This window comes from Manihot esculenta, chromosome 4 (assembly GCF_001659605.2).
Source record: "Manihot esculenta cultivar AM560-2 chromosome 4, M.esculenta_v8, whole genome shotgun sequence".
NCBI classification, from domain to species: domain Eukaryota; kingdom Viridiplantae; phylum Streptophyta; class Magnoliopsida; order Malpighiales; family Euphorbiaceae; genus Manihot; species Manihot esculenta.
The window spans coordinates 34,596,791-34,612,129 of record NC_035164.2 but is presented as its reverse complement, the minus strand read 5'-3'; the positions used below and the strand labels follow the sequence as shown (position 1 = coordinate 34,612,129).

At 34.4% G+C, this 15,339-nt stretch overlaps 2 protein-coding genes across 3 annotated transcripts; one reads left to right on the top strand and one right to left on the bottom strand.

The window, feature by feature from the left end:
* Positions 1-1,839: 1,839 nt before the first annotated feature.
* On the top strand, positions 1,840-10,106 carry LOC110613527 (phosphoinositide phosphatase SAC2). Of its 2 annotated transcripts, none has more exons than XM_021754702.2 (16): positions 1,840-2,309; positions 3,239-3,443; positions 3,528-3,693; positions 4,419-4,638; positions 5,166-5,242; positions 5,452-5,639; positions 5,717-5,814; positions 6,024-6,157; positions 6,264-6,386; positions 6,823-7,180; positions 7,842-7,963; positions 8,108-8,221; positions 8,555-8,731; positions 8,950-9,126; positions 9,217-9,301; positions 9,651-10,106. In XM_021754702.2, the coding sequence occupies exons 1-16, from the start codon at positions 2,223-2,225 to the stop codon at positions 9,753-9,755; spliced, it is 2,436 nt and encodes an 811-aa protein (XP_021610394.1). In that variant the 5' UTR covers positions 1,840-2,222; the 3' UTR covers positions 9,756-10,106. The 2 variants fall into 2 exon arrangements, with proteins under 2 accessions (XP_021610394.1, XP_043811914.1); XM_043955979.1 differs by having other exon boundaries at positions 3,528-4,209.
* A 2,612-nt stretch (positions 10,107-12,718) lies between these two features.
* On the bottom strand, positions 12,719-15,330 carry LOC110613508 (40S ribosomal protein SA). The gene is made up of 5 exons (XM_021754672.2): positions 15,050-15,330; positions 14,028-14,290; positions 13,714-13,911; positions 13,301-13,514; positions 12,719-13,075 (listed from the first exon to the last, which is right to left on the bottom strand). The coding sequence occupies exons 1-5, from the start codon at positions 15,195-15,197 to the stop codon at positions 12,960-12,962; spliced, it is 939 nt and encodes a 312-aa protein (XP_021610364.1). The 5' UTR covers positions 15,198-15,330; the 3' UTR covers positions 12,719-12,959.
* Between the last annotated feature and the right edge of the window lie 9 nt (positions 15,331-15,339).

The window sequence follows — 15,339 nt, the reverse complement described above, 5'->3', positions numbered from 1 at the left end:
TTGTTTTAAATAATGCCCATGTGTTGCTTGCATGGTTCTATTAAATATATGAAATATATATTTTATAATTATTAAATTAAATATTTATGTTTAAATTTATAAATTTATTGTACTTTAATTAATTTATTCTTGAAATAATAGATAGACTTCTTATTTTATGGAAAATAAAATATGTGTCTTTAATTTTTTATTGGTATACTTTCTTTTGCAGTTTTCAGATCTGAAAAATAAAGTTTTGGTTTTTGTAAAAAGTCCTTATTCACATGTAACATTGTGTCCCTACCACCACCAATCAAATTTTAGGTTGCATTATTAGATGAAAAATCGAACAAGTGTCTTCATCTCCATTACCACTTTCTCCACCCACATAATTGTATGGTTGCGAATTTGCAATCACTTTCCATGTGGGTTTTCTTCTCCATCTCAAATCATATTCATAACTCTTTAAATTATATAAAATATAAAGAAAAAAACAAATTAGTATTTATTTAACTAATTATTGTAAATATTTTATTAATTATAAATTAAATAAATATATACATATGATGACAAATAAAACTAAAAGAAATAAATGCACATGTGTCATGCTATATGTGAATGTAACTTTAATGACGTGGACATCGTGGCGAATCCGATCGGATTTTACCTCTTTATTTTCGACAACAAACCTGGCTACCCAGAGATGTGTGAACATCTACTTTTCTCATATTTGCAAGAAATTGCTACCACCAGAATTTTCATAATTTTATATATTTTTTAATACTACCCCAACAACAAGTTAGATCTATTTGAAAGTGAAATTTGTGTTTATTTTTTCATGTTTTAGGTGAAATTATTGCTAATAAATATTGAAAGATAATAAACTCTCTCGTTTAATAAATTTAAATTTGTATTTCTGAGACCAATCTACAAAAATGGAAAATTTATACAAAAGGTTAACATTAAATCATGTAAAGAAAAAACAAAGTGTATAACTACTCCAAATAAAATTAAAATTTATAAATTAATTAATATTAATTCCACAATTCAATGGAATAAATATGTAATATGAAATGATGTTAGAGATAATTCTAAATTTTTAAAAATTTATTAATTTATTCAATAATTTTTAAAAAAATTTGGAAACCTAACAATATTCCCCCATGATATTATTATATGCATGCAGCTCGCAAGCAAGTTGATAATAAAGAATTTCAGCATATTCTATAAAGGAGTGAATTATTGAAATTGGATCCATTTTCTTTATCATGAAAATTGAAATATCCACCAATCTCATAAATAAAATTGTGATTTAAAAAATATTTAACTCATTTCTATTTCCACAAATTATAGCAGTCGAATCTTTATAATTATGTTAAAAATCAATTTGTGTATACATAATACTAAATTAATTAATGAGTTACATGTCATTTATATGAAAGATGGATATTATTAAAAAAATAAAATAAAATAAAATCACAACATGTTTAGATTATTATTATTTTATTGATTAATGAATGAGGCATAAAATAATTACAATTTTCATATTTTTTGAAAAAATATAAATAAAAAAGTTAAAAAAAAAGAAAAGAAAAGAAAAGAAAAAGAACATGCTAACTGCTAAGTGAGAACTAACGAACTAAAGTCGTTAGTACAGCTGCAATGCAAAGCAACGTTAAATAATATGAAAGAGATAAAAACGGGATAAGAATTACGGCTAATAAAAACAGAAATTAAAGTTCCCCTGCGAGATTAAATCAAATATTATATTAATATACATTAATTTATTGGAATTAGAATTCTACTAAAAAAGGAATTCTATTCAATTATATATACATATATGTAAATTATACCTAATTTCTCTTTTTATTTTTATTTTTTTCTGCTTGTGGTATCTGCAGCCTCGTTGTGGCCTCTGCGTATCTCATCGTCATCGATCTGCTCTCTTCCTTCTAAAACTCTTCGTTTGTGCTCATTCTCTGATTTGCTTCGCTCTCCACTAACCTCTTCCTTCTCCAAGATCACAGCTCTCAGTTTTTATATTTCGTTTTCCTTTCTCAGCCTTTCTGTGTAAACTGCCATTTTTTTGTTTGTTTTTTTGTTTTTTGTACTTGAACATGATTGAACAGAACTAGAGATATGTATAGGGATATGTGTGTATAGATTTGAGAAGTAGAGGTTTTGGTTTCTGTGGAGAGTTGACCCGGGCTCGACGAGTGCTCGGGGAGGAAGGTTAGATCCGTATGAACATGGAAACTTATTGTTCCGTTGGCAAACCCGACCCGAATTCTAGCTACTTGCAGAAATTCCGACTATACGAAACTCGTTCGGTATAATCTTATATTCTCGCTGTGTTACTGTTTTTGGTTTCGGATTTGTTAGTTTTGATTGCTGAGTTTTGGAACGTTGTATAAATTTTCTTTTGAATTATTACGTGTTTTCTTGCATAAGATAACGAACTCGTAGCTTCAGCATTGATAGGCAGATCACTGATCAGAGGAAGGAATATTCTAATTGATGTAGTTGCTGTTTTTGTGTGTGTAATTGATAAATAGTGTACTGGGCTGATTAGATTTGAGGAATTATTTATTCTTTTGCTTTATTAATTCATCTATTCAAATATATACCGTAGAATTTATGTTATGAAGTGAAATTTTTGAGCTTATGTTTCTGGACTTTCGCTATTGTTTTTCCTTTTCTTTGATCTTGTATTTCTTTTCCTTTCTTTGTAAAGTATGAGAAAGGGAAGGATTCTTCCTCTACTGCAACTGTTGATTCCCTTGTGGGTTATCTCAGTGATTTGTAGATGACTTATCTCTTTGACAATATTCTTCTTTTTCCATAACTTTCACAAAAAACAGTTCTTTACGTAATTGTCATCTAATTAGATTTTAGTTGGAAAATGTTTGAGAAATTGACCTACATTGTTTGCCTTTATTGTTATGATATTCATTTTTATTTTAGTTACTCTTTCCCCTGCATCAGTCTGAAAGTGATATCTTGATATCTATTGTGATTTCTTCTCAAGTACTGCTATTTTTCTGTATGACACCTTCCATGGTTTTACTGTTTATTTACCTTTGCTACACTCAAATATTGAGGTGTAAAAAGCAAGAAATTATGGTGCCTCTTCTTTCACATTTGATTCACTAAATACATTATATTTTTCGTTTTTATTTGTGCAAAATGCCTGGGATTACAGAGTCATATATTCTGATCCAATGTTGATCCGACATTCATTTCATTTCCTGTGCAACAGAATTTTTATATGATAGGAAGAGACAAGAACAGAACCTTTTGGAGGGTCTTGAAGATTGACCGCTTAGAACCATCTGAGCTGTACATTCTCGAAGATTCTACAATATACTCAGAAAGTGAATGCTGTGACCTGCTAAGGCGAATACATGAAGGGAATAAATCAAGCGGTGGACTTAGATTTGTTACTACTTGCTATGGAATAGTTGGTATGTCTTTTATATTGTTCTGTCTAAGCTCTTTCTTCCATTTCATATAGGGCTCACTCTTTTCTTATTACTTTGTGAAACTAGGTTTCATTAAATTTTTGGGACCTTATTACATGTTGCTGATTACAAAAAGAAGGAAAATTGGCTCAATTTGCAGCCATGCAGTATATGCCATCACCAAGAGCGAGATGATTCCTATTCCAAATTCTTCTGTGCTGTCCAGTATGACTAATTCTAAGAACGAGAACAGGTCTTTTGTCCATTCTGCATGTAAATGTAACATGTACCAATACTTTTAAAAGAGACCTATGAGATTAGTTATCTAAATTGTGCAATCTTTGAGTTGTACTTAGATGAAGATTTTTTTCATGGTAGTTGTTTTGTTCCTCATTAATTACTTGGACAAATAGTCTGAGTTGGCATCATCTATTAGAAGTAGACATGTACAACACTGTGGAGGTAATCTTTGTACTTTTTTGTCAACAGACCCTTCAGTGTTAATTAATGATGTGGGCTTCTCTAATTCAAACTCATTTGAGTTCTTCTGGTGATATAGTTTTATTCTTTTTCTTTTATCCCTTTTCTAGATGGAACTAGTTGAGGATATATTTTCAATATGCAATTTTAAATATTACTGTTGCGTCCTCCTTAGTTGATAATTCTGTGTAGTGGCTATTGCCAGTTCATTTATTGCATATGTACAGGGGCAGTCTTCATTGCTGTTGTGATGATGTTAATATAACTTGTTGAAGTTGAATGAGAGAAGGTATCACCAGGGTTTCACAGGAAGAATTCACTTTCTTACTTTCTTTCCTTTTCTTTTTCCTTTTTTTTTCTCATCCATTCTTTCCTTTTCTTTTTTAGCTTCTTGGTTAAATTTTTGAATTTGCCAGCACTTTGATATTCGTTCTCCATTGAAATGTCATTACATGCATTAACTTTTCTTGCCTTTTTTCATTTGTAATGATGATGTAGATACAAGAAGCTCTTATGCACGGTGGACCTTACAAGGGACTTCTTTTTCAGCTACTCATATAATGTCATGCATTGTCTTCAAAAGAATTTATATAATGAGATAGGGAAAGCTCACTATGAAACAATGTTTGTTTGGAATGATTTCTTAACTCAAGGAATCCGGAATAACCTCAAGAATACTCTATGGACAGTGGCATTAGTATATGGCTTCTTTAAACAGGTGCATTTTATTTCAACGCGCTCCAAGTGTCTAAATGCTTATAAATAGTATATGCATAAAAGAGCAGTGCCTCTGTACTTTAAGTTGGAAATCCCAAAGAATGCTTATAAATAATATATGCTTGAAAAGATTAGTGCCTCTGTACTTTTCTTGAGTGGGAAATTGCAAAGGGTACTTGTCTTCAAAATCTGTTACGTATTGCAGCAATATGATTTTTTTTTCAATGTGCATCTTCTGTGTTTCATTTCTTCACTTTCTAGTCATTATATAGCCTGTCTTTGAAACTATCAACGTTGTATGTTACATCCCATTTTGAGTTGGGACCCAGTGGAGTTACTTTAGTAAAAATAACCAAATTAAGTACATGGTCCTCTTGTAAGCTGAGCCAGCATACCCACCTCAACTTGACAATAATTTACGGAGTCTCATGCTTGTTGCTTATTTTTTGGTAAATTCTAAGCAATTATAAAGTAAAACTTTTGCAAGTTTTTTATCTGTTTTCTGTGATTTTCTGATTTGGTGTCCAGGTGAAACTTTCGGCTTCTGGTAGGGACTTTAAGTTGACTCTAATTGCTAGACGTTCACGGCATTATGCTGGCACAAGGTATGAATAGTCTTTTTAACTTCTGAACAACTTGCCTACTGGATTATTTGAATTGGTGATTTTTTTTGCTACCTCAGATTTATTCTGCTCCTCAACATCACTTTCAAGATTTGGATGAATTGAATCTGTAATCTATTTTCTTTTTTCCCCAAGCATTCTTGCTGCTCTTATGATGAAATTCATTCTCTCTTCTTATCTTTCTTGTATAGATATTTAAAACGTGGAGTGAATGAGAAGGGTAGAGTGGCTAATGATGTTGAGACAGAACAAATTGTGTTTGAAGATGTTCCTGAGGGATATCCAGTGCAAATAAGTTCTGTTGTGCAGCATCGGGGTTCAATCCCACTTTTCTGGTCACAAGAAACTTCACGATTGAATATTAAACCTGACATTAGATGTATGATTTTGGCACACTAAATTGTAATTTTCTCAGTGGTTTTCCATAAGTATGCTGATTTCTTATTCTGTTTACAGTATTGAAGAAGGACCAAAATTATGAAGCTACAAGGCTTCATTTTGAAAATCTTGTAAAGAGATATGGAAACCCGATAATTATATTGAATTTAATAAAGGTGGGCTCCTGCAACTATTACAGGAATCTTTGTTTATAAAACTTGTATGCATGTACATTACATATTGTGCATGTGTTTGTGTATACATACATGCATGCATGCATGCATGTTTACATGTCCATATTTCTTTAATTTCCTTGGCATGAAAGTGTAATTATTGTGTCTTTGTCGTCTCATAATCTTTTGGCAACTATTTTGATGATTGGCAGACACATGAAAGGAAGCCTCGAGAAAGTATACTCCGTTCAGAGTTTGCTAATGCAATCAGATATTTAAATAAAGGCCTGCCTGAGGATAAACGCCTAAAGTTCCTCCACTGGGATTTGCATAGAAATTTTAGAAAGTACTAAGCTTGCATTGGCTCTTCTTTTTTTTATGCTCCCTCTCTTCTGCAGTTATTTTTAGTGTTATTAATATAATTGTAATTTGTTTTTTTTTTTTTTTAACAGAGCTACCAATGTGTTGTCACTTCTTGGGAAAGTGGCAGCTTATGCATTGAACTTGACTGGCATCTTTTATTGTCAAGTTACTCCAAATTTAAGCCCAATGGGGTTATATTCATCCTACTCGCAGTAAGTTAACACTTTGGCTTCTGACTGTTCTACTGCATTTTTTTAAATTTCCTCCCATGACATGCATTTTTCTGAGAATACATTGGACTTCTGAACTATCTTTTGGCATTGCTTTTGAGCCCACTCATGATTTCTACATGTAGTTTGAGGTGTCTATTTAAAGCTTTGTTGAATTCTAATGGTCAGGATTCTTCCTCAACAGTTGATTTATTATTCAAATTTGGTTTTCTGCAGCTTATGGAATGCTCTTAGATAGTTCTCTTTAGAAGAGAGGGAAAAGAAACTAAGAAAAGGAAACTAGGAGTCTATAATTCTATTGAGAGCATATATCGAAAATTGTACACTGTTAGCAACTTCTCGTTTTAGCCTAATTGCTATGATCTCACTGTCATTTGTGTTTAATTCTCGCTAGCTACTTATGCTTAATATATTCCAGGAAAAATGATGATGAATGCCCTCTCAAAAATACTTCCAATGAAAATGAATTGGGAAGGGATTTGGACCTAGGAATTGGCAACGTGGATTGTCAAGCAAATGAAAACCAGAGTATCAAGGCCCCTATGTTTCAGAATGGGGTTCTAAGGACTAATTGCATAGACTGTTTAGATCGCACAAATGTTGCCCAATATGCCTACGGTTTGGTGGCTCTTGGTCGTCAACTGCATGCCCTTGGATTTATAGAGTCACCAATTATTGATTTAGATAATCCATTGGCTGAGGATTTAATGGGAATTTATGAGACAATGGGTGACACACTGGCACAGCAATATGGTGGCTCTGCTGCACACAATAAGGTAATCCTTTCTGAACAAGGTTGAATTTACAATTTGTAGATATGACAAAAAGCAACTTGGAAAAAAAGATCTTGGCTTTGTGCCAGTAGGAATGCCTATTGCCATTGAACTTTTGTTTGACGAAATTTAAATAATTTATTTTCTCCTAGATTATCATTGGTGAGCTGTTACTCTTTAGTGAATAATAAAGAAGCTTAGAATTTTAGAAACAGCCGGGTATGGTGTCCTGTAGTTTTCAATAAGTATGTTTTAAAGTGATTCAAAAGCTCAATTTAGTCTAAACAATATATATCAACTAGCTTATATCATGGCGCAATTCAAGCATTCATCACCTGCATGCTGTGTAAAACATTCAAAGGAATATACAAGAAGTGCAACTTACGGCATCATAATGTCTCCAATTTTCCTCTTGAAATATTTGATTTGTACACTTCTTGTAACAGTTATGGAGTTGAAAATCTATACGTTAACATTTGAACCCCTTCATGTAGGCTCTATATTTTAGACCGGTTGATATTCTTTGGATGGATGACCCTCATTTGATCTTTTCTTGCTTGGATGCTTTCATCTATCTAGACCAGAATTTGTGGGTCCTCATTTGTTTTTTTTTTCCTTGTTGAAGAATCCTCATTTATCAGTGTTTTAAAATGATGTTAAACAGATATTTTCTGAAAGGAGAGGCCAGTGGAAAGCGGCAACTCAGTCCCAAGAATTCTTTAGAACTCTACAGCGTTATTACAGCAATGCATACATGGATGCTGAGAAACAAGATGCCATCAACGTGTAAGTTAAATAGGCCCTATTTTTCAAAAGCATCAGTGTTTGTTTCTGGAATAAAAGTTTCGAGGTTTTTTCAACTTGCAATTTTTATGTGGTGCATTGGCATGGGAAAGGTGACTCGTTTAGCATATCTTTATTTTTAAGCAGATTCTTAGGCCATTTCCAGCCACAAGAGGGAAAGCCAGCATTATGGGAGTTGGATTCAGATCAACATCACAAGGTTGGAGGGCGTGGTCCTGATTTAGTTGATGAGGATGCTAGGTACTATATTTCTTCATGATTGCAAATATTCTCTTTTCTTTGGAGAAATTTTGTGTTCAATGGTAAACAATTTCTTTGAAACTTGTCTGCTTAAAAGCTAATTGTTTTCTGTAGAAGCAGTCTCTTTCAGGTCTTTCTTTTTTCAAATTGTTCAATTTCTTCGTTGTTCTTTTCATCTTTTGAAATCATTCAGTATATTTTCTGTGCTTTTGTTCAAGGATACATAAATTGGTTGTTATTCTAACCTTGAGATGAATTGGCGATTACCCACCAATTTCCAAACCTACAGTTCCTTTTGTGTAATATCTCAATATTAATTTCTTTTCTCGTCAGGTCATTCATCAAAAGATCACTATCAGACGGCAATCTTCTTTGTGAAAGTGACTCGCTTGTAGCAGTTAGCAAGGTGGGACATAATAAGCCTTTTTCCAAGGAGCAAGGAGTTAACAAGGGTCTCTCAGATTCAACCCCAGAGATCTCCACCTGTGACAGTGACATATCATACTCTAGGTCTGTTGATATTACGACTTCATTTTACATCATCATGAAATAGTACAACACATGGTAAAATAAGCATTTATATAGGCTATTACCATGAAGCATGGTATGAACTCTGATCAACAGCTTTTCAAATACAGTGTTCATACATGGTATTTGATGTAGATGAACTCTTAGAGGGTATCCAAACTGCATTAGTGTTGATTTAATTGTTGTTGCTGTGATTTTAGATATATTCCCTCACTGCCTCCTGGGCAGCTTTTTAAAGATGTTGGAGAAGATGAATACATGGAAAGTGATCACATTTGCTATGAGGAACACGGGGATGCATGTAGCTGCTCGAATTTTCTTGATTTGGACTGGCTTTCATCGTCAGGGAATTCATGTGAAGAAGATCTTTTTGATAGGTGCTCCTTTATGGTTCTATTATGTTTTTCAATACAGTTGCTTACAAATAGTAATCAGTGCATCATCCACTGATGGTCTAATGGTTGCAGGTCAACTGCTGGCCTGTCATCTGAATATCTTATGAATGAACTGAAAAGCGAAACATCTGTCAGCGAATCTGGATCTAGCGTGAAGGTCAGTATTAATATCTTGGTTACTTCTGCCATGGAGGTTCATGCGTTTTGCTTCATTGATCCTCTCTGACAGGCGCCTCATGTCTGGCAGAGAGGTAATTTAAAAAAAAAAAAAAATCTGCTGCACCTTTAAAGCGCGGCAGGTCACTTTCTCTCTTCATAGTCACCCCTATTCTATAAATACTTTTTCTCTAACCCCTTTCCCACAAATATTTTTTTTCCCTCTTTTTTCATAAAAACCCCATAATTTAACCCCAGTTCGCTAGTTTTGCACTTAGCCTACAGCTTGTAGGTTAGTTTCTTGAATTTTTAGTTTCAAATATTAATTTTAGCATGTTCTTTACCTCCAGGGAAGAAATCAAACTGCAAACGAACTCTCTTCCGAAGAGCTCATGGGTGGATTTTCAGAGCGCTTTCAGCACTGGGTAACGCATGGAGAGACGCTTTTTGTATGATAAGTTAGCCTTGGGCTCGCAATGATAGTGTAATTATTCAAGTCACACTTTCTTTGATCCCATCCGAAGGATGCGGATTACAAAACAGAGAATACACAGCAAGAGAACATGCTCAAAGATTAACACAGGCGGAGAATTTCTTGAGAAGAATTTGCGGCATTTGCTCAACTGTCTTACCACCTGAGTTCGGCAGAATATGGTTGAGGAAGCACAAGAACATAGCTAATTCATTTGGAGCTCTTATGTCCTCCAATCCCTGTAGGATCTAAGCACTGGATTAACCTTTGTAAATGCGTTATAGAACTCTCACATTTATGAATGGGCCAATAATTAACAGCTTCTCAAAGTCGAGATCAGAGACTCCATAAATAATTGTGGGATACGAACATTAAAAGAATCTCTTCAAATATATGACCACCATGCGCACTCAGCACATACAGCTAATTTTACAGTTTCGAGAACCAGTTGACCTCTCATGCACCCTTTTGTTTGTGTGATCAGTAAATTCATTAATTCCATTCTTCTTTTCACTGCTTTTTTCAAATTTCAACAAAGGGCCAAAAAAACTCAAAATTATTGCCAATAAGAGTAGCATTACTGCATCAAGGTAAATTTCAAAGCTTTCGCTAACACTAATAATTTTGCAAATGGTAAGAAAAAATTTCTCTTGCTTCACTCATCCCAGCCAGTAGGAGCAGGTGTATGAGAGGTCAACTGGTTGATGCACCTGCAAAATTGAGGTTGTGGAGCTGCAGCATCCCACTTTGCAGAGGATCCAACTAATATTGAACCCAAAAAGAAGTGGATCAGTAGAACAAACGTAAGGATTAATAAACAAAAGCTATCAGGATGCTCTTTTTATATAAAAATATGTGGTGGAGCAGTTTCAGCAGTCCACTACCATCCATAATTTGGGCGCCCCATAATCAGAAGAAGGGAGTGCATAATCAGCAACAGGTGCTGCCTCCTCCTCTTCCTGTTCCTCGGTTTCCTCAGGTTCCCTGTTGAAGAATAAGTCCACCTCCACGTGGAAATAAACAGGAAGGTGATAAACCAAAATACAAAAACAATTTATGCCAACATATGCAAACCCTTCAACACAAACTGTAAAATACAGAGTATAAAATTGAATGATAGAAGGGATATTGTTAAATTTCTTCATATACATACATTTATGGAATGCCTGCTTCTACTACTGGCAAACAAACTACACGAGTCGGACAAAGAGCATTCATGCAATGGATTTGTAAAATAAGGGCAAAGAGTCCTGATATTATAGGAGATTCGCCTGGTGATCAGTCCTTGGATCAGTAAGGATCAAGAGACGTGGCTCACTGAAAGACGTTTGGACCTGGTTAGTGATTAGTACAGAAGTGTGCCTTCCAACTATAGCATTGGAGTGTATTGGGCAAACTTGAGGACAATTCTTTGACCATAAGGCCATGCCCTGTGGGTTCTCAATGGCCACCCAGTTGAAGTTTTTCCAATGTCTTTCCAAGGTTGATGATATAAATTCCTGTGGAATAAAGACCAAGTAATTCATACCACATCAATAACATATTTTTAAACAACTGGACTCGTAAAGGAGGCCAATCAATTGCAAGCAAGACTGGGATTTAGAGCTTTGGCATGCCGTGTTAATGAACATACCCAGATCATTTACAAGAATTGCCGAAATGACCAAAAACAGCTTATATATGGGTGTTAAATATAAATAAGTGCATATTAAAAGTCTGTTTATGATTGTTAGTAAAACTCTTATTGAAAGAACAAAAAATCTCAAATATATTAGTAAAAAATATTAAAATTGATTTTAAAATTATATTTTAGTGAGACAAACACTAAAATAATAAAGTAGATTTTTCCAAATGGCTTTTTGTAATAACATCTAAAATGACTTTTTTTTTTCCTTTTTTCAGGAGGTGGTTTTTTTTCTCAAACTCAATGCCAAACGGGACCCATGTATTGTAAATAAAAGCAATATTTCCAAAGATATAAATTTAACTTTATAGTCACTACTCAAAATTATTTGCAAGTCCATGAGAACACCAATTTGAAACTACAACTCCCTTTCACTCTAATGGATAAAACTACCAATCTAAGACGATCAAACCATATAATTCCTTTACATTTCACATTTAATAGACGTATATCAAGCCAAATACATATGAAGGAGATGAGAGTATATAACATCATTGAGGCGCTTGAAAACGTAACATTCCGTCTGGAAGTTACAGTTCTTAGTGCCAAGGTGAACTTCAGCAGCAACATGATCTGTATATCCAACTCCTTCTGGGACAGAATCCATGTAGGTGCCGCTGCTATGGCCGTTGCCATGGCTACACAGATCAACAGCTTCAGAGCGAATGAGGACTAAGGAAGCGAGAGGGAGAAGACAGATGAGCAAGGATTCCGGTTGCTACAATCTGGTGAAGATGAATAGGGCTTTTTATGGCCCAAGGAATTTATTGGCAACCCAGATTAGATTAGCATTCCTTCTATCCTCCTATTTAAAAATAATAATCATCACAATTTTATTATTTAAATTATTCAATAAACTTCATTTTAAATCAGTTTACATTTATTTGAAATTTAATTATCATTATTATTCAGGTATATATTACAACAAAAGATTTATATAGAAGAACTATTAATAATTTATTATTTACACTTTCAATAATATTATAAATATTGAATAGATTTATTTAAAATATAATAATAAATTTAAATAACAGAAGCTAGAAAATGAGTAGCAATAATTTAACTAATCATAATTAGTTATACATAGTAGCGCAGAGCATCTTCAAAAACTTTAAATCTCAAATTCACGTTGCAGTCTGTGTTAAATTAAAGTCACAACCAAAATATATGTAAAGGGAAAAAAATTGCTAAATAATTCATAATAATTTAAACACCAAAATGGTTTTTTTCCTCTCCCTTAAAATTTCGACGCAACTCAAATCTTGAGCATTAGCAAAGGCTTCTTGAATATAAAAGATAAGAAAAAAAAATCTGCATGACTACATGGAGATAAATGTCAAAAATTTTAAAATTCAAATGTCTACAACTAAGCTATTGCCGAAAATGATGTGATAAAATAAAACAAAACAAATCCATTTTGCAATTTGGTGTTGGCAATCCCTCAAACAACCAGTAATAATTCTGAACATCCATAAAACACAGCATTGAGCTTCTCTTGCTCCACTACTCCCAGCCAGTTGGGGCAGCAGGAGCTGCAGGGGCAGCAGGAGCAGCAGGAGCTACTGCACCAGCAAATTGTGGAGGTGGGGCTGCCGCGTCCCATTCATTAGAGAATCCACCTAAAGTTGATAATAAAAGTAATGATGTTAGGAAATATAGGGGGGAAAACGCCACTACTGTGCAAGAAATGCATCTACAAAACCGTTAACATGCTTTTGCTTCAAAACAGTAAAATATGAATATAAAAATTTTTTCAAAAACCAATTAGTATGCCAAAATAGTTCTTAAAGCACAACATGATCAAATGAAAATGAAGGAAGCTCAATAGCATTTGAATAACTTACTACTCTGCTCCGGATAAAAGTTGGCAGCAGGAACAGCAGAAATAGGTGGTGGAGCTGCTTCAGCAGTCCATTGGCCTTCAGTAATTTGTGCGCCCCAATCAGGAGCAGAAAGCCCAAAATCAGTAGAAGGGAGTGCATAATCGGCAACTGGTACTGCTTCCTCCTCTTCCTGTTCCTTGGTTTCCTCAGGCTCCCTATAAAAGAATAAGTCCACCTGTACAAGGAAAACAAATAAATGATAATGTAATAAACCTTAGAACTAAAAAGTCGTTGCAACATATGCAACCATTTTAGCAAGAACTCCTTCACAAAATATGCATATTAATTATGCATAAGTAAATACTAGCAATCAAAAGAACAAAAATTGATGGAGCCATTAAACACAAAACAGATATCTGATAATATGTATGTACCATAACATCCCACTTGTGCCCTTGAGGAATAGTGCCTCGCATCTGCAGAACCATTCTTGCTAACAGCCAAAACAGACAACCAATACTGTGCTTCCCTTTGTTATTTGCAGGAATGCCAATATCCACATACCGCATAGGAGAATCGGTGTCACAGAAAGCAATGGTTGGAATATTTCCAAGAGAAGATTCCTTAATAGGCTGCAAGTTGTATATAATAATAGGAAAATTTTAATGTCCATGATTGGAAAAGAAAATCAGCAGACTTAAAAATGACATGCATACTAAGCTTAACCTCATCGATAAGGCAGGATTACCTGGTGGTCTGTCCTTGGATCGGTGAGGATCAAAAGACAGGGCTCACTAAAAGATGTTTGGAGCTGGTTAGTGAATGTACCAGGAGTGTGCCTTCCAGCAATAGCATGGGCACCTGTATATTGGGCAAACTTGAGGACAGCTCTTTGACCATAAGGCCTTGCAGACTGGACAATCATGTCCTGTGGGTTCTCAATGCCCACAATAACCCTAGCAGCCAGTTGAAGTTTTTCCCATGTCTTTCCAAGATTGATGATATAAATTCCTGAGGGATAAACACCAAGTAATTGAATTCAACTAACATCCAAAACATCTTGTCAATATATTTAAACTTTAGAACTCATGTAAGAAGGCCAATGGCAAACAATTCTGGAATTTAAAGATATGGCACGCAAAATCATAATGTACACATTCCATTCATCTACAAGCATCTCTAAATGAACAAAAACAACTAATATATGGGTGCTACATATAAATAAATGCATATTAAGTATTCCAAATAAAAGCAAAATTTCCACAGATATCAACTTAACTTGGTAATCACTGCTTAACTAAATCAAATTCATTTGTAAGTAATTCAAATAACCCAATTATGAATACAACTAGTAGCTTTTTCTTTCAGACACTGTCAGCATAGTAGGAAAACTGAAAGCAAGGCTCACAAATATCTATCAAATGCTTTTAAGTCATGTAACCAACAAATTCACATCATCCAAAGTTAAAACACAATGCTCAACATTTAGATAAAAATTGTAGCCTAAGGTTACTGAACAGAGACATAATAGTTTCCAAATAAAACTCAGAGCACAGATCTGACATCTCCTAATTAAGATGGATCCAATGTCAATGACACCCTCCCAACCATCCCAAAAATAAATAAATAATTAACAAACCACAAACCTGAATTACAGAAAATGAGAACAGGATACATTTGCTAATAACATCCAAACACGAACATTTGGGCAGGAAAAATCCATAAATACAGGCATGTACATGCATACCAAGGGAAGTACGGAATATATACCATCATTCCGGCGCTTGAAGACGTAACGTTCCATCTGGAAGTTACAGTTCTTAGTGCCGAGGTGAACTTCAGCAGCCAACATCATCTGTATATCCAGCTCCTTCTGGGACAGAGCCCGTGTTGGTGCCGCTGCTGTACCCGTGGCCATGCCTGCGCTGCGCAAGAGCTCCAGGGAGATGTAGAGGGTGAAAGGAAGATCCGCGAGTTAGGGTTTTCTTTAAATTAGTGTAGGGTTTTTAAGTCCCGATTAAATAATAGTCAGGTTGTGAGCTCTTTTTTTGGTAGGATGT

Coding starts and splice junctions, on each gene's coding strand:
- LOC110613527 (XM_021754702.2), top strand. CDS start 2,223: ATGAACATGGAAACTTATTGTTCCGTTGGCAAACCCGACCCGAATTCT. Junction 5,243..5,451: donor CGGCATTATGCTGGCACAAG/GTATGAATAGTC, acceptor TTTCTTGTATAG/ATATTTAAAACGTGGAGTGA. Junction 6,387..6,822: donor TTATATTCATCCTACTCGCA/GTAAGTTAACAC, acceptor AATATATTCCAG/GAAAAATGATGATGAATGCC.
- LOC110613508 (XM_021754672.2), bottom strand. CDS start 15,197: ATGGCCACGGGTACAGCAGCGGCACCAACACGGGCTCTGTCCCAGAAG. Junction 13,912..14,027: donor ATCCAAGGACAGACCACCAG/GTAATCCTGCCT, acceptor TACAACTTGCAG/CCTATTAAGGAATCTTCTCT. Junction 13,515..13,713: donor GGCACAAGTGGGATGTTATG/GTACATACATAT, acceptor TTCCTTGTACAG/GTGGACTTATTCTTTTATAG.